The sequence below is a fragment of the Mesoplodon bidens genome, assembly GCF_964165515.1.
Source record: "Mesoplodon bidens genome assembly, chromosome: 10".
Taxonomy (NCBI): Eukaryota; Metazoa; Chordata; class Mammalia; order Artiodactyla; family Ziphiidae; genus Mesoplodon; species Mesoplodon bidens.
The window spans coordinates 22569937-22594530 of record NC_138172.1 but is presented as its reverse complement, the minus strand read 5'-3'; the positions used below and the strand labels follow the sequence as shown (position 1 = coordinate 22594530).

At 38.6% G+C, this 24594-nt stretch overlaps 1 protein-coding gene and 1 long non-coding RNA gene across 2 annotated transcripts in view; one reads left to right on the top strand and one right to left on the bottom strand.

The window, feature by feature from the left end:
• LOC308623812 overlaps positions 1 to 3501 on the bottom strand; it is a 28814-nt gene extending 25313 nt beyond the window's left edge. Inside the window, exon 1 of the long non-coding RNA XR_014016889.1 lies at positions 3134 to 3501. This is a non-coding gene — a long non-coding RNA (uncharacterized lncRNA). The remainder of the gene's footprint in view (positions 1 to 3133) is intronic.
• The window catches only part of TAFA1 (TAFA chemokine like family member 1), a 505459-nt gene that overhangs the window by 16424 nt on the left and 464441 nt on the right, over positions 1 to 24594 (top strand). The window contains exon 3 of the mRNA XM_081246522.1: positions 2496 to 2616. Coding sequence (XP_081102648.1) covers positions 2496 to 2616 — 121 coding nt within the window. The remainder of the gene's footprint in view (positions 1 to 2495; positions 2617 to 24594) is intronic.

Below are 24594 nucleotides of genomic sequence, written 5' to 3'. Positions count from 1 at the left end.
TTAAAGTGTTGCTTGAGTTGTTCAAGAGTTAGTGGGCAGGTATTACAATTCACTGTAGCTATAATAAAGGGTAATGTCACTTTAAGACATGTGATACTTTGTAGAGGAGGGATGTATTGAAAGAGACTATTGCTACTTACAGCGTCATATAGCAGCCCTGCTTCTACATTTTGCTGCCTTACTCTGCCCTGAATGCACTGGAGTGGGGATGGTCCCTCATTAACTATAAACTGATTCTCATCAGGAAACTACACAATATCTCACCATCACTTCAAAGGTCTCGTCAGGCAGAGGTGACGCCAGGAGATGATTTAAAGGTGAAAATGACAAGGTTTCCAGCCCTCAAACCTTGGTTCCTTTTCTGACAATACAGTCTGAATGAACCCAATGTCTTCTTTACTGTGGGAGTAGCATCGGAAGAGAAAAACATATTTTTTAAATCCTGATAAAGAAGATTATTGGGAAGCTCTTTTTAAAAAAATCTCCAATTGTGGCACAGATGGATTTTAGAAAGTGTTAGAGCTTTCCAATGAACACTAATAGAGTACTCTGCTCTTGGCTGGATTTTTCAGGTAAGAAGCCTCTTTAAGGATTTAAGATTCAGAAAGCAGATTTCAAACCTATTCAGTCAGGTCTAGAGAACTATGTAGGGCTGAATGCATTATTTTGAGGGGGGGAAAACACCTATTACCATAGAGACAACCTCTTGGTAAGAGAGTGAGCAAAGAGAGCTATATGCAGGAACCTTGGAAGTAATGCTGAGAATTAAAGAAAGTTAAATGAAAAAAAGAAAAAGAAGGAAAATACTGCAAACGTCAAGTCACAGCAATCTTTTTGAGTGCTAAGATCTGTGTGGAAAGCCGTCATTGAAAACTGTTGTTTTGATTGTGGTAGGCTTTCTTCAAGTTTAGATGAATTCCTAGTGCATTTTAACTGAAATTCACAAGCAATCATTGCATGCCACAGTCACCTCTATTTTGTCTTTCTATAATTCGCAGGGTATTTTGAAAAGGCACCCAAATGCATTCATTTCAGAATTCATAGGAGGGGTGTTGCTCTTTATCTTTACTGAAGAGAATGCATCTGTGGTACACTGATAGTTCTGAAGACAATGAGGTTAAATCCGTGGTACACAAAAGTAAACAGTGGGCTGTGAAACTAATTATAAAGTGAATGGTCTATGTGAAACACAGACCGGGAATGAAAGGCACCATGCTGTTGAAAATAATGTTTTCCTACTTTGCAGTTAATTATGGTTGTCACCATTTGTCTATTATAGTTCTAAAACCCTTCTTAAAGACTACATCTCTCTCTCTCCTAAAACCCATAAATTATCTTGTATTATGTCTCTGTACACACACACATATAATGTATATGTTTTGCTTGCCGAACATCACAGCTTTGGAAAGAGTACCAATTTCCACGAATAAAGAAGCCACACTGGGAGGTCACTAGGAGGTTTTAAATGTAGCGTTGAAATACTTAAGTGTATGATTTGACAGTGGAAAGATGAAAAAAAGAAAGAAACAATCTAGGTTCCAAAGCTCTATCTAGGAGAAAAGCATATACTTAACTGGATTCCTGTATAGAAAATGCTTCCATGTCACTGGCTAAGGATGATGCTTCAAGTTTGATTAATTTGACAAATATGAAATGCAGCATAAGGTGTTGTTTGAGAAACTGGACAATATGCAGCGCAGTTGAGCCTTTGTAGCTCCTAAGATTCTCATAGGTGCTGAGAAGACTGTCAAAGTTTCAGCGCTTAAGAAAAGGTGGATGTTCATCCATAAATACATATACCACCTGTATATGCATATTCATCAACACTACAACAAATGCCACGATAGGATCTTAGGAGGCAAAGCAATATTGTAAATTATGGTTTGCTCTAGGAGAGACACTTAGATCTCGTATCCGAAACTCATTTTGGCTGAAGATAATTCCTTCTGGTTTTAAGTCCAGCCAAAAAGACCAGCTCTTTTAGGAGATTACAACATGTCTCTGAGAAATGATTACTTAGTTTAGGCGACAGCATTGGAATTAAAAATTCATGACTGTAGAATTAAAAAAAGAAAAAGAATCCACTATTTCCTTCCAGGCTTATGTCAGACTTGCAATGAAGTTAGAATGAACAGGAGCGTGCAGCCTTTCAATGCCTGCAATAACTGTAGCTTAAAGATCATTGTGTAAAACTGCATGTTTAGTCAGGATACAGTGTTTCAAACTGCCTAACAGATAGTCAAAAACTTTATTTCTGTATTTTGGCCATCCTAAGAGTTTGGTTTTGAATAATTTCAAAAATGGATTCATGATCTCATGGAGAGTGACCTCCCTCAGTCCCACTTTGTGGCATGACCTCTGCTGGGTCATTAATTCTAACCAGCAAAGTAGCAAAGGCACATGACGTCTGAGACCCCCCTTCTCTCACCACTGGGACTGACGGAGCGGGGGGCTCAAACCCGGGGGTAATCCTTCCTGTCTAATGTTCTCTTTAGAGAATGGCAATGGTCTCTGCGATGCCCTGGGTCCTGTATTTGTGGATAAGTGCTTGTGCGATGCTGCTCTGCCATGGATCCCTTCAGCACACTTTCCAGCACCATCACCTGCGCAGACCAGGTAAGTTGGAAGCTGGCTCCACAGCAGCCTCCCGTCTCACCGCTGTCTTTTAACAGATGGTTGAAGGCAAGTGACAGAAAGTGCTACAGGGTGGGCAGCTTGCCTCTGAATTTCAAGACTTGTTGGCTGGATGCTTTGGGGAAAGAGGGGGACACTAAAATGTCTTGGAGGTATTTCTAATAACTTCTCAGAAAAGGTGGTTTTCTCTAAGAGTCCCGCCACCCCTTAGCACACACCTTAAAAAGGAGAAGTCGTTTGTTTTGGGATACTTTGGCCAAGAGTGAAATATTCTGCAAAAGGTGGGATAACTTTCAAGGCTTGAGGAATTTTTAAGGAGGCAAAATACGATCTTTGCAACCAAGAAAATAATGTGTCCATGTTCCTGGGATTCATTTTTATCTAGCATAGATACCATAATCTTGGTGTGTATGTGGCTAGAGATTTTATGTGGATGTCAGTGCCAAAATTAACTTTGTAAGTAGTTGGTGAGTGAAAAAGAAATTAAAAAGTAACTTACTATTTCTTGTGTGGTTTGTCTCCTCTCCTTTCTCCCTTCTTTCACTTTCTGTTCTTGCGGTATGCTCGATGCCTTTTTTTTTTTTTTCCCCTATCTCTCGACATTTTCTGGGACAAGTTCTCTTTAGCGTGATTTTTTTTTTTCCTATATCGATATTTGAGTTCCAGACGCGTTTTGCTGTCTTCGTTTTTCTGTTCAAAGTATATTTCTTACCCTTCCATGGCCTCACTCTTCAATCAGGATTTTTCTCTCCTTCTGTGCCTCTCCAGCTTTCTCATTACTGTTCCCCCAGCTCGATTGTCCTCACCCGCCCTGGTTCTCGGAAAGGTTGCCTTCCATTTTCTGCTTAGCTTCAGCCTTTGCATCCATTTACTCCACCCGTCACCTGCACCGCACCCCTTCCCCTCCCCCTCCCACCCGATCGCCAAGAACGGGCTCTGGGGACCAGTTGCGCGCCCAAGCTCCGGATCCTTAGTTCTCTCGTGCTCCCAGCTCTCCATCCCCACCCCTCCTTCCTTCCAAATCCCTTCCTGGCCTCCTCCCATCCGCCAGGCTTCCTCTAGCTGCGTTGTCTAGCCTTTGCCTTTTTCTGGCTCTGAAGCCAGCCTGGGCACCGATCCGGGGCTCTTCCGCATTCTCCTCCAGCAACACCTCCCAGGGCGCTCGCTGCTTGCTTCTTTCCCGGGTTCTGCTTCCCGGCTGGGGGCCGGATCGAAAGAGTACGTGTACAGCCCGGGTCCTCCCACGCGGGCTGCAGGGGAGCGCGCCAGCTTGCTGGATGCTAGACCTTGGGTCGCTCCGGGGGGAGGAGGGGTTTGGCGGGAGCTGAGCTTGGGGCACAGGCCCAGGGCTGCCTCTGGGCCTCAGCCGCCCTCTTTTTCAAAGCCCTGGATCCGGGAGGGAAGGCGAGGGGAGGCTGGTGCCCCTGCAGGAGGGCCTGGAAACGGCTCTGCCTATGCTGCGCGCTGGTATTTCTGCCTCGCGTGTCCTGAGCCTGGATCAGCCACTGCCGGAGTCCGAGACTCCAGTGCCGAGTTGGAGGGGAAAAAAAAATACAAAAAACGTGGAATCCCCAAGTTACCTCCGGTCAGTAGATCTCCAATCTGTTCTGGCAAAAAACGTCTTTGACTTGTTACAAAGTCATACAAATAACGCGAGAAATCTGCATTTACTGTAATACTTAACGATAAGCACACAAAACAAAAACAACTAATGTGAGTGTTTTAGGCACACTGTTAAGGTTAATTCACCTTGCTTGGCTTAATTCTTATTCAAGTAGGTGTACTTTCCCACCCTGTTGCTCAGGAGACTGAAGTTCTGAGGTTCTGAGCGACTTGCCTGAGCTCACACAGCTAATACCTGCCATTGGGGACTTTGGTCTGATTTCATCTCCAGAGCCTGTTTCCCAAGGAGGAACTAATGGCTCCCAGTACAGAGCACAATCTTGCCAAGTAGCCTTTTTGAAGAGATGTGAGCACCTTCACGTAATTCGTGAAAATTTTCAAGTTATGTCAATACACGGACTCATTTGAACTGCAGACCCATTTTGAAAGGTGGCCATGGCGGAGGTGGTGAGGGGTGGCACTTGAGGATGGCAGAACTTAGGCTGGGCCATCGTCTCTGTCACTTAACATTAGTGACATGACCTTGGGCAAGTCATTTTTCTTCTCTGGGCCCAATTTCCCATTTAGGGATATTGTGGAGAGTGTGAATAAAATAATCTTCACGAAAGTGCTTTGTAAAATGTAAAGCTCTTCAGAAAGATCAGGAATTACTGGCATCCCCACTTAGTAGACTACAAATGTGCATATCACAGATGTTGAATGAGTGACATTTTGCTGTTCACACAGTTAATTATCCACATAGTGACAACAATCTTGTTTTTAATCTTGCTGTCATTTTTAACTATGTGGTACCTGACTAGAATATAAGACCAAATGCTACCTGTCTTATTTTGTGCCCTGTGCATACAGTCAAGAAATATGGTAGTTTGCAATGAGCTTTCACATAGACTGTCTCTCTTAATCAGTAAATATATTAGATTTTTTTGGTGGAGGGTTATGGCTGTGCTACTTATAACAATTAAACTTATGTCTTTATGGGGCTTATTATCAAAATACAGTAATTTTAAACTGGGAAATACATCATTGGGTTCTGTCTGCAATTAAACTCAGTATTTTTTTCCATTGTCTCCCCTTAGTAATTGCTTATTATCGTCAGTGCATGGTTCATGTGTGCCTCAAATACTCCAAAAAACTGCAGCACTGAAGCCAGTTTCAACCCCAAGCGTTTATACATTTGAGACCCATTTCAGATTCATCAATGAAATGATAACAACTATAAATACTCTCTTTTAGATGCAGAAAGATGAAAATGATATTAACTAAAGTCCAATGGTTCTAGGTATTAGGTTTATTCAACTTTCTTGGGTTTTTCAACAATCACTGCAAAGATTAAAGCAATAGATCTTGGACATAGCAATATTCTAGATTATTTCAGTCAGAAATACAATCTTCTTTAACGCAATCTTCGGTTTTGATTTTAAGAGTAAATATATGCTTTTTGTGATGAGACTTGTGATGTTTCACTTCGTAGGTCTTAAATCTTCAGGGACACTAATGAAATGTGTATGAAAACAAGAGAGAAATCAAGGCTAGTTATCTGTGATAATCCCCCCTTCAATGAGCAAATAAATAAATAAATAGCTGGATAAATGAGCAAAGAGGAAAAACATAATCTCATTTTCTCAAATCGGTTAAAACAAGTGACATGATGAGAAAAAATGAGACACCAGCAGACCCTGAGCTTTGCCACATTTGCCTAAGCTTGAAAAATCACCTCTTTCATGAAGCAGGAGCAGGCAGACACCGTGTGCATATCAAATATCTGGGAAATGTGAAAAATGACACATCTTTCACTCAAAGCCCTGGATGGAGTGAAGGCTTTACAGCTGCCTCCTCACCTGCTTAGGAACGGCTGGTCCCCCTCTCTCCAGGCTCTTACAGGCAGCTTCACGTCCCCTACGTGGTAAGATGGATGGTGCTCTGATCCCAAGCAGCCAATCTCAGTATCTCAAGAAATAATCCACTACACTGACAGATGAGTGGAATTTGACGCGATGTTCCCCTTGTTCAGACTGTGCTGCACCTGGATGGTACCAGCCAGTCAGGGTCCTTTAGGGGAAATGGTTAGAGCTTTGGGCCAATTTCTGCTGTCAGAACATAGTATCAGGACAATGTTTCTGTGAGGCTGTGAATTTGTGATCTGTCTTCTCAATGCAGTGGGTTTGCACACAAACAGAATGAGAATATGTTAACTAGAAAACGGACTGATTTTAATGTATTCCCCTGCAGTCCCTAAGTACCTCCTGTTTTTCATATTTATCGTATTACAATTGCACCATTTATTTTCAGTGACTCACTAGTTTAGGAAGATTAAAACAGTCAATCAAATGAAAGTGAATTTTAAAATTACACAAATAAGTAAAATGTGCTATAGATTAACAGATTTGTAATATCAATAATTTAATATTTGGCTAAATCAAGTTTTTTATTTTGGGAACGATGTAGGAAATTACCTTAATAACTTGAAGAATACTCATGACTTTAAGAAAAATATGTACGGTGAAGCTAGAAGAAGGACACTTAATTTAAAAAAGATAGACTGAACAATGCAAACTCAGAGTGGTGTTCCATTGTTTCAGGATATTAAAATAGACAGCTTCAACTCTTTATAATCACTAGTTGTTGTGTAACAGGTAAAAAAAGATGAATGGTTTGCTAAACGCAACTTTCTAATATAGGATTAGTTTTTTCCCCTTACGGGTATACGAATTTTCACAGCGATTTTAATGGTTACTTAATTTTGAGTGTGGGTGTGGTGTGGGGGGTTGTCCTTGAGACTTAATAAAATATGGATGACTTCACAATACTTTAGTGAGAACAGATCTTTGGGGTTCTTTAGTAATTTAAAATTATAAAGATAAATTACATGAGATAAGTTGTAAATGCCTTATGAATCATTTATTCTTGAGTCGATGCTATTTTATTGACAAGGGTGTATAGAAGTATAAAAAGATGACTCTGAATAGAATTGTCTGTGTAACTTATCCTCGGTCTGATTTAAAGCTTTATGAAGCCAACTGTGTATTTAGAGGTATTCATTTGTGACTTATTACATACTGAACATCATCATCCATTTTAAAGCGTGATTTTTTTTGGGTAAATATTTTTAAAAGTTCTTATATGCCTTATAATTATTTTTGCTTACTGTTCAATATCACTTATTGAAAGCTGCCTAAGGAATACAGATTAGAATACCAAGGTTCCTTACAATAAAGGATTGTTGTATAATTGTAGTATAAAAGAAATAGTGAGAATACCAGTGGTTGCATATTGGCTTTCTCAGAATATGTACCAACACTAGATAGCTAAGTGTAGTGAACTGGTCTAAGGATTGGAACAGGCAGGTTGTTATTTGGTGTAACTGGTGCTGGTGATAATCCATTGATCATCTGATTGATGATATTGACCTCACCCTAGAGTCAGAGTGCAGCCATGGGCATTTGATAAGACCCCAAAATATCAAAATCAGGTAGAGATGCAAATAAAGATTTTCTGACCATCCCATGAACTTATAAGAGAATTATTATAATGCTATCAAAGTACTGTTACTTATGTGAGCTCAAGCCGATGGCCTCCATTTTATACGACACTGCAAACAAATTTTTAGAACTGGCACTAATGAACATTAGTCTGCAGTTGTTCATTTCTTAAAATCCATTTAAGATGAAAACTCAACTCCTTTTTAGTCTTCCAATTTTGAACTCTGTGTAAAAATTTCAAAGCTTGAGTGTATAAATTGGTACATCGTTTTTTTGAAAACAGTTTTGCAGTGTTTTCCAAAATGTAAAGTGTGCCAGTCCTGATACAATTCCATTTCTAGATGCTCATCCTAAGAAAATGATTGGACAGGTTTAAAAAGATGTATGTTTAAGGGTTAGTCACTGCAACAATAATTTTAATGGCAAAAAATTAGAGAGGAGTTTCATCTCCATCAAAAGGGGACTGGTAAAATAATCATGGTGAATCTGCTCAATGGCATTCAATGTAGCCATTGCAGTGGATGACATATGTTCATATGTACTCTTGTGGAAAAGTGCCCATGATTTACTGCCGAGTGAAGAAGACAAGGAACAGAATACTCAGCTTCAAAATAGTTTGGAGAAAATAAATATTTGCACATGTATGAAAAATATAAGAAGAGATATAAACATTCTTTATACAGTGTTAGTTAAACCTGGTGGGAGGACTGGATTGACTTAGACATTTTATTTCCTACAATTTTGAAATTTTTTCAGGTTCATTTCTAGGATGGGTGTATATTGATTTTTAATGAAAAGCTTAAAATATTTGCTATAGAGAGTTTTATGATTAAATTAGAAATGTATCAATGTTCCCAGTTTAAGGAAAAAGAAGGAAATATAGGTAGCAAAGTATTATGAGCCCCTTTTCCTTCTAAGAGCCTTAATCCTATAAAATGTTTAGGCCAGCATTTTGCAGTTCACAAAACACTGTCCCCTCAAAATGCTCATTGGAAAAAAGCTATTAACTGTTGGGGAAGCGCTCACTGCATGATATGTTCTTCTCTTAGAGATTTGCAGTGCATGTGTGTGTATGAATGTTCTGGAAAGATTTTCAGATAAGAATCCTGATAGTGTTTAACTAAAATTTTCCAAACTTCTTTTATTTGGACAACAGCTACAGTGCCTATTCATATCACATGCTTTGAGAAGTGTGAGCCAAGATAATCCTGGAATCCTATAAAATTCATCTTTTTATCTCTTGCTTCTAGTAAGGAACTTGGCATATAGTAGGTGCTCAGAAAATATGTGTTAAGTTATTAAGGAAAGAAGGAATGACTGTTCTGGTGGAATCTTGCACTCTCCCTTATTTTTGCCTACTTGTGTGTGAGTATTTGTGTGTATATGGTTGGATGCATGTGTATCTGTATGTGTGTTTATAAAAAGGACATACCTCAAATAGAGAGTGGTATAAACACTAAATTGTCACTGTAACATATGCACATATGTATGTGTGTATCTGTGCAGTATCTTTGGGTAGATATTTAACTGTATTTGATATTTGACAGCCATTACATTAGTCAAAATGGTCCAAAGAACAAACTTACAAATGCAGTAAAAAAATTAAATCCCTAAGGTTTTCAGTCACAGCATGAGGTTTTGTTTTTTATATCTATAGATTAGAAAATATTATAGGTGTGGCCTTGAGGATCTGAAAAGGAAACTTCACTTAGCAAATAGGGAAAGGCCTTTTGCTTTCAAATCTTTTGATAACAAGAAAAAAATTCACTTCGTCTTTGCAGAAGGGAGAAAATAACACCAGACAAGCAATTTTTCCTTAGGATAAAGAGAAGATGAATTATTTTGTTAACAGTTTGTATAAATTAATTGGATTCTCCAAATATAATGTCCTAGAAGCATTTAGGGAACCCTCTTGGTCCACTGTTTCTTTCTCTTTCCCAAACTTTATATAATAAAATTCCAGAGAAAGAAAAGAGAAAGAATATTATCACAGCAATTTTCTCTCAGAAGATGCATAGATATGCAGAGTGAGCTGCTTACTCATTAAGTGAATCCATCCTCCATGCAAGGAAGGAGACCAACCAAACTTCCCCCCCAGTCTATAAGGGAGGAAGACCTCCCCTCAGCAAAGGCCATTGTTCTGTTGATAGAATTACCTGTGTTTACCTTTACTATGCCCTTACTAGACCTTCACTTCTAGGCATGCTTCCTTTATACCCAAGAATAAATACAAGCTGAGTCTTTGTACATCCAAAGGGTTTTTCTGATTTCCCATTCATGTGGATGAAGAATGGACCTATTGAGTTATATGCTTTGAAGTGAATAAATGCCAGCTTCTGGAGTTAGATGAATTGCCACATGGGGTCAGGGGTGGGGGTGGGGGGTGGGGGTTTGGGGGCGGGGAAAGGATTTCAATGCTCCTGAAATTGACAACAGATCCTGTATGAGAGTCAGCAGGCCAGCAGGTCATCCTTCCCACTGAATAAATATTGTGTAGGTATTCAATCAATATTTGGTGATCAACTAGGCAAAAACTTTATGTCTTTAAAAAATGCAAATATTGGTGGGAAAGCACCACATTAAGCCTTTTTTTATACCTAATGGTGATGAAGAAAGAGCACCAGGGTAGGAGTAGGACGCTGGTGCTTTCAGTGTCTCACGTAAGTTGTCAATTGCAAGGCTCCAGATGAGAGAGTTGGAGGGAATCAACGGTTTTCATATTATTCCTAGCAGCTCCAAGGAGGTGATCTCCAAGGATTTTCATTCCACAAATAGTGAAGTATATTCTGCCAAATAAAGATGTTTAAGCTGCCCAAGGAATTGATTCATTGACTTCATCCATTTGATAGAGCAAGAAGCTGTAAAAAATCACCTTTGTATATTTAAAAAGCCCTCTGCTAAAGCTATTTGAAAACTTTCTGGATGATTTCATAGATGGAGAAGGCAAATAGCTTCACAGACCAGGTCGTTAACAAAAATAATTGGATCAGCCTAGAGGCCAGACATTATAAAATGCTGAAAACTGTGGCCACTTAAGAGCATATGAACATCTAGAGGGCACAGCGCATCCTTAGCCACACCTGAGATGGGCTCAAGGTTGACCAGATCATCTGATATTTCAAGGCAAATCAGAAACCTAGAATTTTATGTGTAATTTCTTTATCTTTTAAATGTCAGGTGGACCAAACAAAACTTGATTCAGAGATATGTCCCACCTGCAGGCTGTCAGTGTGTGACCTTAGATAAGATTATCTCCAGCTCCAACATTTTATGATCCCTAATGAATTTATGCAAACACAGTGGACGAGGTGAAGGCGGTGGGGCTAAAAGGGGAATTTCTATGCAGATCTGTTTTGGCCTGCTTTAAAATTATGCCCATGGGTGAGTCCTACTCTGAGTTATAACCAACATGCTAAAATGCTCTGTGTCTCTGAGCCTTTTATATGCAGCTAACTGGTATTACTGGGGGGTCTGATAAACAGAGAGAATTACTGTTAGGAGGCCAATGGCCTAAAGAGAGGTCTCATTTGAATCTTGGCTAAAAATCAATTAACTTTCCTTTAGATTAAGGCTAGAGAGAAAGAGTAATCTGTAAATGTAATAAACTGAGGGAAGCATCAGGCAGCATAGTGATGCCTATATAAAACCCTTTATTTAATACTTTATTAAACTTCTCAAAATTTAGTCTGTAGTCCACTAGAGGGTTATAAATTTATCGTGAAACCCAAGGGGTTTTGTCTTTGCTGTTGTTATTCTTTTGGGCAAATGATTTAAGATTTTATGTACATTCATTTTGTATATGAACATAGGCTACTTATTAGTATACTGACTGAGTTATCATTCCACTAGAATGACAGGTAACTAAGGTTTACTGAGCTTCCTTAATTCAGTATTCTGCTAAGAAAACTGGCTGCTAGCTCTTGGAAACATTGCAAAGTGCCTGCATGCGAATAATTAGAATTCATGCAATTTGGGGAAGGATAATTTGTTATCAGTGCATCTTGAGTGTTGTTTGAGTTGTTAGTGATTTTCTATTGCTGTGGCCCTTGCTTTTTAATTATAAATTAGTGTTGCTTTGGTTTCATCGTTATCAATTAAGTTTGCTGTGGGCTGTTTCATTAACCCTATAGTCTGTAATGATGCATATTTGCATATTTAGGCTTTTAAATTTCCTAAGGATTAGACTTTAAGATATTTTTGAGTTGTGGTTCAGAAATGATTCATCTATATTCTTATTGTAAAACATGTATATGTAATCACTCTCAAACTTATTTGTATGGTGATACTTGTCTAGTGACATTGTTTATATACTGCCCGTGAACCTATGCAACATAAATTCTCAAGGTAAGGAACATTTTTGGATTACTTTTATGTCTGTAGGACATTGTTTTATAATATATTAGCATATTAATAAGCTTAACTTATTTTATAAAAACAATGAGTGATTCATGAGTGATTCATAAATGCATCTTTCCAAGTATTTATTACCTAAGTATTTATTATCTAAATATTTTCCCACTGAAAGTGGAAACAGGTAGGAATTGGATATTTCACCTCCTTGGGGTGCTGTAATCAGGAAAATTTGAACATCACTGTTCTATGAAGAAACTGTATCTAGAGACCAGCCCTACTGAAACTCTGAATTAAAAAATATGTGAGATGGCAAAAAATTTTTAAAAACCCTTTTTTTTCTGAAATAAAATAAGATGTAAGACAGGAGAAGATGCTGTTTGGAAGCTTCTCAGATGAGACCTTATTAAGTTGAATTGTTTTTGTACCTTCTTAAATCTCTTTATCTGATGAAAAAGCAAGATGCCATATACTGGACATGTGCTTGAGAAACTAGGTCACTGGGTGAACATTTGTAGGGCAACATTTTTGACAGCTACTCCCAGGATCGTTTAGAAGTAAAAGCAGATTTATGGCATACATGCTGCCAATCTCCAGCCCTCTATCTATCATAGGCCTAGGGAATCAATCAGTGTTTGTTCCCACAGAGCCTAGATGTGATTTCAGAAACTTTTTCAGTCCTTCTCCGGGCATCACCTATCAATTGATTGACACAGGCATGCAAGTTGAGAGTCTCTGGCTGTCCCTGTTGGTTCATTGACTGACCATCTCTAGGATCCCTCTCCTATCCAAAAATGCATGCCATGAAACATTTCATTTAAAAAATAAGAAAAAGATCCAGAAGTGTGATTAAATCAAATATAAATAGCCACAAATGTCTAGTAACTATGGTTTAAAATAGTGGATCTTTAGCAATTCTCTCAACTTCTAAGAGTTGCAGAACTTTCTTTTTGTTACATCCAGAAATTTTTTATTCCTTCCCTATTCTCCTCTTACTCTATGCCAGTGATGCAAAGCTGCTTGCTATAAGAGCTCTAACCAAGCAGGTGCTCTTGATCGTAAAACATGAAGCAATTCACTCTGACCAGAGAGGATTTGGGAAGCCCACATAAAGGACTGGATTTTGTGTTGGGCTTTGAATGTTGGGTAGGAATTGAGTTTGTGGGAGAGGATCAAGGGGTAGCATACCGAACTGGAGGGAACAGGACAAGTCTTATTGGCAAGTAAGGGGGGACAAGGTAGGGCAGTGACCTAAATGTCTATAGGCCCTAAACTAGCTGGAGAAACTTTATATTATTGCAATTAAAGGGAAAGCAAGATTTTATTGTTGTTGTTACTGTTTTGTAATCTAAAGGCTGCCTTATCAATGTACACTGATGATCACAGATGAACAGCTAGTTAAAATGGAAGAAAGAAGCCCTGTTTCCACAATTTGAGTCTCTGTGGAAAGCAAGTCAGTTAATTAACAACAAATGCAGCAACTGTGTTCTGGCCAGACTCTCTGGGTCCCATGAGGCCCTTCACACCTTTGAATTATTGTTACCTTTGTGTAATACAAGACAAAATGTTACTACTGTTGATTTTTAAAATCTGGTTATTATATTAGAGGAAACTGCATATCTCTAAGTCAAATCCTAAGGATAATAATTTTTATTTTTAATATACAACCAATTTAATATGTTATTCAACAAATGTTTATGGTCCACTTACTAGGTGCAGAAAACTGTGCTTCCCAATAGTAATAGCAATGCCTCTTTATTATAATCACTGGTTTAACACTGCCTTTCCTGATCAGATCGTCAGTTCTGTGAGGGTAGGGAACCCAGCAATCTGGGGATGCCTGACTCAGTGTCTGGCTCATGGTGAGAGTCAAATAAATACTTGAATGAATGAATGATCCTAAGCATTTGATGTTTCATTGAATCTTTACAGTTACCTTATGAGTTAGAACATCTTTCCATTTTACTCATAAGGAATATCTTAAAGAATAAGATAATTGATTTGTTCAAGGTCACCTAGCTTGGAAGGGTAAGGTTGAGAATTTTGTTGGGTTCTGAGTAATGGCTCAGGTTCCTGAGTCTCTACTGTGTGTAGCCTCTGCTATGGACGGTTCCTTCCCATATGACACGTGATTTGTATCACAACCCTACATGGTCAGTTCTGTTATCCTCATTATATAAAACACTGCAAAGTGTGGATAGTAATTAAAAGCTGAGAGGAAAACTTAGGTTATGCCTTGACTTTCAGTCAGGTGCTCTTTCCATCGCAACCAAGTACTACTTTTAGTAATATCAGCAAGTTAGTCTTGGTTTAATTTAATTACAAGACAAATTTCTATGTTATGGGGCATTGTTCTACATCAACAGGCAACTAACTGTGTCTTGGGCTTGGCTATATCATGCAATAATTTTAATTTAATGTGGCTGAATAATGCTTTAGTCTCAATGTTGCTTTGCAAACAGGTCTGGCTGAGAGCATACTTTCGTTGCTTATTGGATTAACAGCACCTCGTTTTCAAGTATTTTTTACAGAACTATTGTCTCCTGATAAGTTTTTTAGACTTTGGAGGCCCTTTTTGTGCTCTAGGCGAGGAAGCAGCAGCATAGGATACATTTGCATTTATTAGACTCAGTGTAGTCTTTCTGTTTTACTTAAAATGAAGTTACAAATCATTCACACTGGAAAAGAATTCTCTCTAACGGCAATTTAACTTTCTGATAAGATTTTTTGGCATTTATCATGTTGAGACTTTATAAATTACCTAGAATGTTGTAAAGTGGGCTGACCTTTCGGGTAAGTGGTTTGATCATTTGCAGCAGTATCTTTTTGCTAAAATATGGAATTTGCTGTCTTTCAAATAAAACTTGCTAGACCCGTAACTCAATAACATGCTTGGTAGAAATTGCTTACATAATCAGACCTGAAGTCTCCCTTTCACATTCCTCTCATCATCAGAACAAATCCTCTTGTTTGTTCTAAAATATGCCCATGGCCAGTGATGGCAAATTCCTGATGCATAGCCCACTCTTCCTATTATCATGCGTTGTGGACGTGACTGCTCATCACTTATGGCACTCTTTGTACTTTTACCCAGATTCAACCTGTGAACCCTTCTAAGCACAGTGCTTCAATCCCTGAGTTGTTAAACAAGGTGGTATTTCAAAAACAACCACAAAAACCACCGCCAGAACCATCATCGTTCAACACCTACAATGTCAAATACTGTGCAGAGTGCCTTCCCTGGACTTACCTGTTCAATTCTGAGATGAGACACGTTGTCCACTCTTGATCTAGGCTGTTCGTAACTGTACGTAACTGAATTGCAGGTTTTTTGCCTGACCTCGCCCTCATTGTCACCAGTGATTCTTGGCCAAAGAGGTTGTAGGAATTAGAGCAGTCTGGTGTACCAGGCAAACCAGGGGCTCCCGTCCGAGGTCTACCACTCTTAGCTCCAAATGTGAGCAAGTCATGGTAACTCTCCCTGCCACACTCATGAAATGGGGATTCCTGTTTATATAATTCCTACTTTTCAGGCTTGAGTAAGGTGTAGAGATGGTGCCTGTTCTATATCTGCCATAGAGTAGGTGTCCAGCACAAGGCATCTCGTTATATTGTTATGTACATATATGAATGTCAAAGCAAAGATGATATAGAAGGACTGCTTTATACTAACACATATACCCATAATATTTTATTCTATAAAAATGGTGCATATAGAAATTTTACAACTTAGACTTATTTAGTCACTTTATAATCACATCTGAGACTTCTGACAATAAAATCCATCTACTCAGAACAGACAAAAGATAGGGATTTTATGGCTAATCTCTACTCTGGAATACGTAAGGGTTAGCCATGAGTTCTAAGTCAATGTGACCAGGTCAATACTCACAGTATCCTTCCTTTCAACAGCAGGTTGTGTAGGTAATTACTGATGAAGGTGCTATAATTAATAAGTTTGGCAGAGTCTGTATACTGCCACATAATAGGGAAGTTTGGTTAATTAATTTAAATATCTGGCCAATAATTCATTAACAAGAAGTGGTCCAAAAGTCAGCATTGATGCTTTATGATTCTCAGAATGGGTTATAATTCTATTAAAACTCTATTAAAATAGCCACTAGTCAACTGAAATCTTATACCATTTATCCATACTTCCTCAGGTGTTTCTTTTTCCATTAATAGTGTTGTCCTTACAATAACCCTTCACCTCTATCATAGGACCCAACAGCTAAAGGAAGAAACCCAGGTATATACTGATAAGCACATTAGTACCTAAATGTCCATGGGTTTCATCCCAGGGTACCATTTTTGTGTACTCTTCTGTGTACCCTATATTTTTACTCTGAATACAAAATGATGTCTTTGTGTATCAATGACTGCTTAAGTAGCATGGTGTCTAATGTTTTGAGCCTTAGCAAAAGCAACAACAAAAAATGAAATGACAATGGTCAGTTTCTTATGTTTTAAGATTCCAGGGAATTTGAATTAGCATGAGAGAATAGCCTATACAGTTAGAAGCATGGATTAAAGATATCATAAGATGATGATAAATTTGCAATTAGTGTTTCAGAGTCCCTTAAGAACCATATCTAACTTGCAAGAGCTCTCTACTGAAGAGGTCAAAGCCTTACAGAAGTCTTGACGAATCATTTGATAAAACTTTATCTCTTTTTTACTGTTCTCATTAACATACTTCAAAAATGCTGTTCAATATTTCTGGCAAGCAGAGCATCAGACTAATTTTACAGTAGTGTAAAGGATTTATTAATTATAATCTTTTCATGAGCCTATTTATATTCAATTGTGACATTAATAGGTTGCCAAAACAAGCTAGAGTTAATTGTATTTAGTTTATTATTATTGTAAGCAGAAAGCTCTATTGATGTACTTATTTGTGTGAATAAGATCTGGTGTAAAGTTCTTTCTAGTGGGTATGGTAGTATTCATCAACAGAAAGCAATATAAAAGTGCTAATTTGAGAAAGTTGTCATTATAATAGAACATTTGGAAGTGGAGGCTTCACGTAGTGTTTGTCATCTTATAGCCAGTGTTAGATAAATATAGTGGGGTTCCTGCCAAGACAGACATTACCCTGTTGTCCTACTAAAGCACCCTGAGGAGCTCCAAGACCATCTATTCATCCCCTTCCTTCCTTGGAGAGGCTATTTGGTGGAGGAAAGGTCTAAGATCTGAGTCAAGTCTTCTGTGAAAAAAAATGCTTTAAATGAGACCGGGAAAAGTTGAAAGGGTCAGACCAAGAGTTAGGGATGGAGTTTGGACAGCAAGGAATTCCAGGTAAAGATAACAGCATTATGAAGGTCTGGAGTCAGAAAGGAAGATGCATTAGAAAAATGTGAAGGTCAGAAGATCAGGTAAAAGGCACTCCTTTGTCATGGATTAGTGCATGTGCTTTGAAGATAGCAGGAGACAAAGAGTGTAAGCTGACTTTAAAAAGTTAATTTAGCACTCCTGGTCCTTGATTGTGTCTAAGATTTATCGGTATATACACAGTAAATATAGATTTTTACTATGTACTGTGTGCCTGTCACTGTGCTAAGAATTCTATATTATTTCATTAATCCTTACACTTAACCACTGTGAGGCAGCTACTTTGTTCTCTTCTTTCTACCAGTGAGGGAAATAAGGTTCAGAGAGTTTGAATAACTTGCTCAAAGTACACAGCTAATAGGTAGTGAAGCTAGGATTTGAACTAGGGTGATCTGGTTCCAGATCCCATGCTCTTAATGACTATAATACTAGAATTCTTTGCCTCTCCCAGTATCATTAGTTTTAGTTGTGATGGACAGAATTAAGAAGGAAATGAATGTGTTTCAGAGTAGGCTAGGTGATGCTATGATAACCAATCAGCTCCAAATTTCAATGGCTTAAGGCAATAGAAGTTATTTCTTGCTTGTGGTACTGTCCCCTGGGGTTGGCTGGAGTCTGTGCTCCATGCTCGTTTCAATCCAGAATTAGGAGGAACATCTACTATTCATCATGAAAGAAAAAACAGAGAATCTGAAGGTAACATTAGCAAATAAATGCTTCAGCTTGGAAGTGACACATGTCACAATTCATTGGCCAGACCTGGTCTTGTGGTTCAACCCAATGGCAAGAGGCTGCAGAGTGCAAGCCTACTGTGTTCCCAGAAGGCAGATAGCAGGAGATATTTGGTGAGCAGCATTCATGGTAACCACAAAATGCCTTAGTGGTTAGGAAATAATATTTTTTTTGTTGCAGTACTCTTTCATTCTTAGATATCCAAGCTTAGATATCTTAGTTTATTTTAGTATTTGGATAAGACTCCAGAAATTTCAGTTATTCAGTCTATAAAGAAGAAGGTAATCCAGTTAGTGAATCCAAAAAGCAAAACAAAACCAAATGCAGTGTGACACCAAGCATCCAGTTTTGTTTTGTTCTGTTTTCACACAGCTGACTTTTGAATGAATAGGTGTCACAAGACCCAGTTCCTCATGTAAGTGAATGTGAAGCAAACCTTCGGGGCCATGGGAGATCCTGCACTTTCCTCCACTGAGTCCTTTCCTATAACAAACACCTAAGACTCTTGCTTTCTCGTTCTCTCCCCTTCCCTCCCTCCATCCTCTCATTTTCGTGAGTCTAATCTGTGAACTGATCCCTGTTTTAAGAAGAATTGCTGCCTGTGACAGAAAGGTCAAAGCATTCAATACTCTACCATCTGGGATGCTGCTCTTGGCTGTAGATGAAATATTTATATGGCATATTTAGTAAGTAGATGTTATTTTTATGTTATCCTAGGTATTTTTTATTCTTCTTATTTTCATTTTCAGAACTGTATCTGTTTCTAGTTGGCAGGCGGAGAAATCAGTTATGGATCAAATGCACCCATTTGTCATGGATTAATGCTTAAAATGCTCTGATGACAGCAGGAGAGAAGGGTTTGTAAGGATGGATGCTGACTTTGGAAGAAAAAAATTTAATGAAGCTAGGAAAACAGTGATAGCGGAGAACATTGCAATTGTAGGTGCTAAATGACTTATTTTCAAACCCTAGGAGTATGGTAATATTATTCCTCTCCTCCTTCCTTTAATGAAGCACTCTCATAATCCATAGTGACCCCAGCTGAAGAAAAGTTGTTTTAGGGAGAGTTAGGCTTCCTGGGAGCCGTTATTTAACAAACAGGGTTTTTTTTCTTATTAGCTAAAAAAGTGTGTGTTGATGGGCAGAAAAAGCTGTAATTCACCACTGTGTGTCTAAAGGAAGAGAAGAAAAAAATAGGAAGACTAGCTGGGTCCATCAACACTTTTGTCACAAATGTCATTAGCAACTGTTGTTTCCCATGGATGGTTCAGGAAGACGACGCACATATCAGGTTTAGTTCTGTTAAACTTGGCTTTGGCATCTAACCTCCCACCTCTTAGAGGTGGAGTAAGCCTGAGGGAATTATTTTGTCAGGGTTTTAAAGAACTTTCAAGACTGTCTCCTTGGTACGTGCGTGCATGCGGGCACAGACACACACACACACTCCATTATACATTGTGAAATTACTTAAGAATCATACTTAGGTAACTTAAGAGTTAGAAATTACTTTAGCAGTTGTCTAGACCAAGGTTTCATGAGACACTTCATTTGCCTCAAATACGTCACCTGCCAAGCGGTTGTGGATTCACTGGATGGGTCCTTCGAAGTATTGTTTTGGGGCGTGCTGAAATTGGGACTCCTTTTTTGACCTAGGTAAAATTCTTTTAATCATAAAACTGATCTGCCCCCATCCCCAAGCCTCTTCCATCCATAGTTTTCTTCATCTCAGTTAATAGCAATTCCATCCTTCCCATCCTTCTCATCAAAAACCTAGGAATTGCCCTCCACTCCCTTCTTTTTCTCAGATTTCATGTTCAGTCCATCAGCAAGACTATTACTTCCCTGAATGAATGTATGCCTATGTATAACTGAATCACTATGCTGTACACCTGAAAGTAACATTGTAACTCAACTATTCTCCAATAAAATAATAAAAAAAAGACCATTACTTCCCCAGCTTCAGAATATATCCAAACTCCAGCCACTTCTCACCTTTCCCCCGATTACCTCTGGGACAGCTGTTCCTACTCTCTTCCTTGCTCATCTCCTACATCCTCACTGGCCTCTTTGTTGTCCCTTCAAAGACAGATACACTTCTATGTTTGTTGGCTATTGCTCTGCCTGGAAAGCTCTTCCCCAGATATCTACACGGAATACATTCTCGCCCCCTTCAAGTCTCTACTCGAGTATTGCCTCCCCTGTGAGGTCTCACATAACCACTTTATATTTATTTTTAATTTCACCCTCCTTCCAGCACTTCAGATCCTGTACCCTGCTCTTCTTTTGAGGTAGCATTTGTTGTCTGTTAACATAATACATCATTCCCTTGTTTGTTAACATTATTATTTGTCTCTCCCCATTAGAATCTAAGTTCCACAAGGGCAGAGATTTTTTTTAAAATCAATTTTAGTCCCTGACCAAAAGCACAAAGAAGGCCCTTAAGACACATTTGTTAACTAAATGAATAAATAAATAAAAGAAATTTTAGGACCTCGTGAGATGGAGATCATTCCTTCTACTCCCCATCAAATGTTACATAATATGTATCCACATACTCCCCACTACAGCCCTCAGCTCTGTGCTGAAAAGGAAATTCTGTGCTAGCTTCAGTGGTCCTGGTCCCCTGAACTGGCATGACTCTGTTGGCCACAGGAGTGAGCACAGGGGTTGGCCTGAACCCACAGTCCATGGCCAAACCCTGCAACAATAATTTGAGGAAGTAGGAACATTTATTATGCCAATTTTCTAGATGAAGAAATAGAAGCTCAGAGAGGTTAGGAATTTGCCCAACGTCACACAGCTAGCAAATGACAGAGCTAGGATTCAAACCCAGATAACAGTTTATACTCCTGACTACTGCCCTAACTCTTGCTTGTGTGACCTTGTTTCTGGAAAGGGGTACACAGTTATCTTGGGATGTCGCTCTTAGGGAAAATGAACAATATTCTCAGACTTTTTTGAGTCTCCTCTAAGACCTGGGATGTTTTACCTTTTATGGTAGTCTTTTTCAATACTGGATAGCTGAAATGATTAGATTTCTACCCCACCATGATGCTTAGCAGAATCCTAGGGAAGAACATCCGGATGGCTTTTAGTTTTGTGGCAGGCTTCAGAACAATCTCAGTATGTCTTCTGTAAAAGAACCGTTTAGATGTAAAGACCGTATATCTCTGCTAGGTCATCCTTTTCCAGGCTAATTGATTGTCATGTGAATTAGTGCGGCTGTGAGCTAAGCCAGGACTATTGATTGTGGAACCCCAATTTTTTATTTAAACAGCCCAAGGTCACAGTAGCTGTTTTGGCAGTTCTACCAACCTGCCAACTCAGATTGAGTTTATCATCAGTGAAAACCCCCAAGTCTCTTTCACACGCCACAGTGAAGTCATATCTCCTCAAGTCTCTGTTTTCACAGCTGGCTATTTGGACCCAAGTGTGGACTTTAAATTTGTCCCTGTTACTTTCTCTCTTGTTAGATTTCAACCTTCATTTCATCTTATTGGAAACTCTCAAAATTCCAATTCTCCTATCTCATACATTAACTAGACTGTCGCCAGCTTAATGATTTTGAATGAATAGAAAAATCTACAAATTAAATATTAAAAAATTAATTCCTGGGCTTCCCTGGTGGCACAGTGGTTGAGAGTCCGCCTGCCGATGCAGGAGACACGGGTTCGTGCCCTGGTCCGGGAAGATCCCACATGCCGCGGAGCGGCTGGGCCCGTGAGCCATGGCTGCTGAGCCTGTGTGTCCGGAGCCTGTGCTCCGCAATGGGAGAGGCCACAACAGTTAGAGGCCCGCGTACCGCAAAAAAAAAATAAAAATAAAAATAAAAAATAAAAATAAAAAATTCCTAAACATGAATTGAACACTCCTACGTTCTAGGAGTGGTGGTAGCATGCTAACATTTCATCATTTTGTGAATTTAAGATTTTTAAGTTTCTACTTACATATGTGACCTAAGAGATGGAAATTCCACGAAAAATATTATTTGGAAAGATAGCTAATCTCTGAGACCTTATTCTCTAGTAGTATAGTACAATGGAAATACAATGAGAGCCACATAGGTAATTCTAAATGTTCTAGTAGCCACATTATTAAAACTTAAAAAAAACCCAGAAAATTAATTTTAATAATGTTTTTAATGCTACATATCCAAAATATGGCTGTGTAACAAGTTACCAGAGACTGAGTTGCTTAGAACAACAGAAATTTATTCTTCTACAGTTTTGGAGGCCAGACATTCAAAGTCAAGGTGTTGGCAGGGTCACACTCCCTCTGAAGGCCCTAGAGAAGAATCCCCTCTTTGCATCTCCCGGCTTCTCATGGCTGTGGGTGTTCCCTGACTTGTGGCCACCTCTCTCCAGTCTCTGCCTTGCTTCCTCCTCTCCTGTCTGTCAAATATCTCTTGGCCTCACTCTTAAAAGGACACTTGTCTTTGGAATTAGAGCTCACCTGGATAATCCAGCGTAAGTGCCACCTCTCAAGATTCTTAATCACATGTGTTTTGCCGTGTAAGGTAGTGTTCCCTCATTTACACATGATTCTGGAGGTTAGGACGTGGCCATATCTTTTGGGAGAATACCATTCAGCCCGCTACAATTATCATGCCCATATGTAATCAACATAAAGACTTGTTAATGAGATAGTTTACATTCTTTTTTCTGTACTAAGTCTTTGAAATCTGGTATGTGTTTTATACTTACAGCACATCTCAATTCAGACCCTATGTTTTCATTGGAAAGACTTGATCTCTATTTAGATTTTATAAAATTTAAAGTTGAAAAAATTGGTCCACATCCTTGAGTGGTTTCACAGGTATTGAAAGTTTTCTAGTAAGAAATCACACACCAGTTTTAAATTTTAAGTTAAGTAAATTAAATAAAATTTGAAATTCTTTTCCTTGGTCTTACTAGCTACATTTCATGTGCTCAGTAGTCACATATGGCTGGTGTATTGCACAACACAGTGCTAGAGCTTACTTCAATTATTAAATATTAATTGCAATTTGTAATAGCTGGTGTACTCTGTTCTATAGTGCTGACAACTTTAAGAAGCATTATGTTTTGTCATTTACTGTACAAGTATATTTGAGTGCCTTCAGTGTGTCAGGACTTGGAAGTACGGCATTAAACAAGATGGACAAAATCTCTGCCTCATGGGGTTTTCTGTTTGAATTCACATTGGTTTTCTTACCTTGCCTGTGTGCCAGTTGAGATGAGTTGGTTTGGGATGATAGGGAAGGAAACCAATGGAAAATACATCTGAAAATGTTTGCTTAAGAGGCCAATTGAGTCTAAAGAGTTACTATGCTCAGAACCTTGGCAGAACTTTGTTTTGCGCTTTCCATCAGGCATGATCTGAATGCCCTCTAAGTTCCTCTAATTAACTTCTTTTCAGGACATTAACTTGATGTTTTGTAAGATGAAGAAATAAGAGAATATACTTAAAATGTCAAGAGAATGAATGTAACTGGAAGTAAAATGGATAGCATTATTAATAATGGCAAAAAGTAATGTCCCATCAGTAAAACAACTTATAAAGATAAAACAAATTTATGCCTTTCTTTGACCAGCACACATCTTAATGGAGTTTTAAGTTATCTATCTTTTATATAGTACATTTTGCCTGAGAGTTTTCCCAGATAAGATGCTGATTGTTTGTAATAGCAATCCTAGGCTGAAATATATCCGTCTTAGGAAGAGAAAGGATGTCCTCTTTTTAGTGGTTTTGAAAAGACCACAAGTCAGCTTATATGCCATATTACAAGAACTTAGATTCAATACCAGAAAGAATTGCACCAACAAAAACTATTGTGGCTTTTAAGATGGTCAGGCTACTAGAACATGTTGCTACTATTTGGCTGGCATGCATCAATTCCAAACTTCGGAATTGTTTCTTAACTCACAATTTCCTATTTAGAATCAATTCCCAGCAAATTTTAGGGGGGGGGGAAAGCTTATTTAGGAGCAGAAACCTGCAGTCAGTTGGAAATAGTTTAATACAATCATTATTGGAAAAGGATAAATATTCAGTAGGTATCTGGGTCTGGAATTATCCATATGGAGAGACTGATGTTAAAATAATTTTCTAGTGGGATGTCTGGTGACTTATTTTATGTCCTACCTGGATTCCAGTTTCCTCTTCCCAACATTTACGTGGTGCTGTACTAACACCGCTAGGTACTGAAAGAGAAGATGAATAAAATTAGACCTTATCACCAAAGCTCTTACAATGTAGTGAAGGATGCCTAAGGAATGGACAGTTATATAAGGCAAGGAGGAGGAAAGGCTGAATAGAGGTGTGAGGAGGAGAAAAGAATAATGATTCTAACCTAGAGGTAGACTGAAGTTAGAGGGAAGACCTCATTCATGGAGTAGATGGCAGATGAGAGGACTGGGCAGATAGATGAGATAATCATTTCCATTTGTCTAGTTGTCCTTGTTTG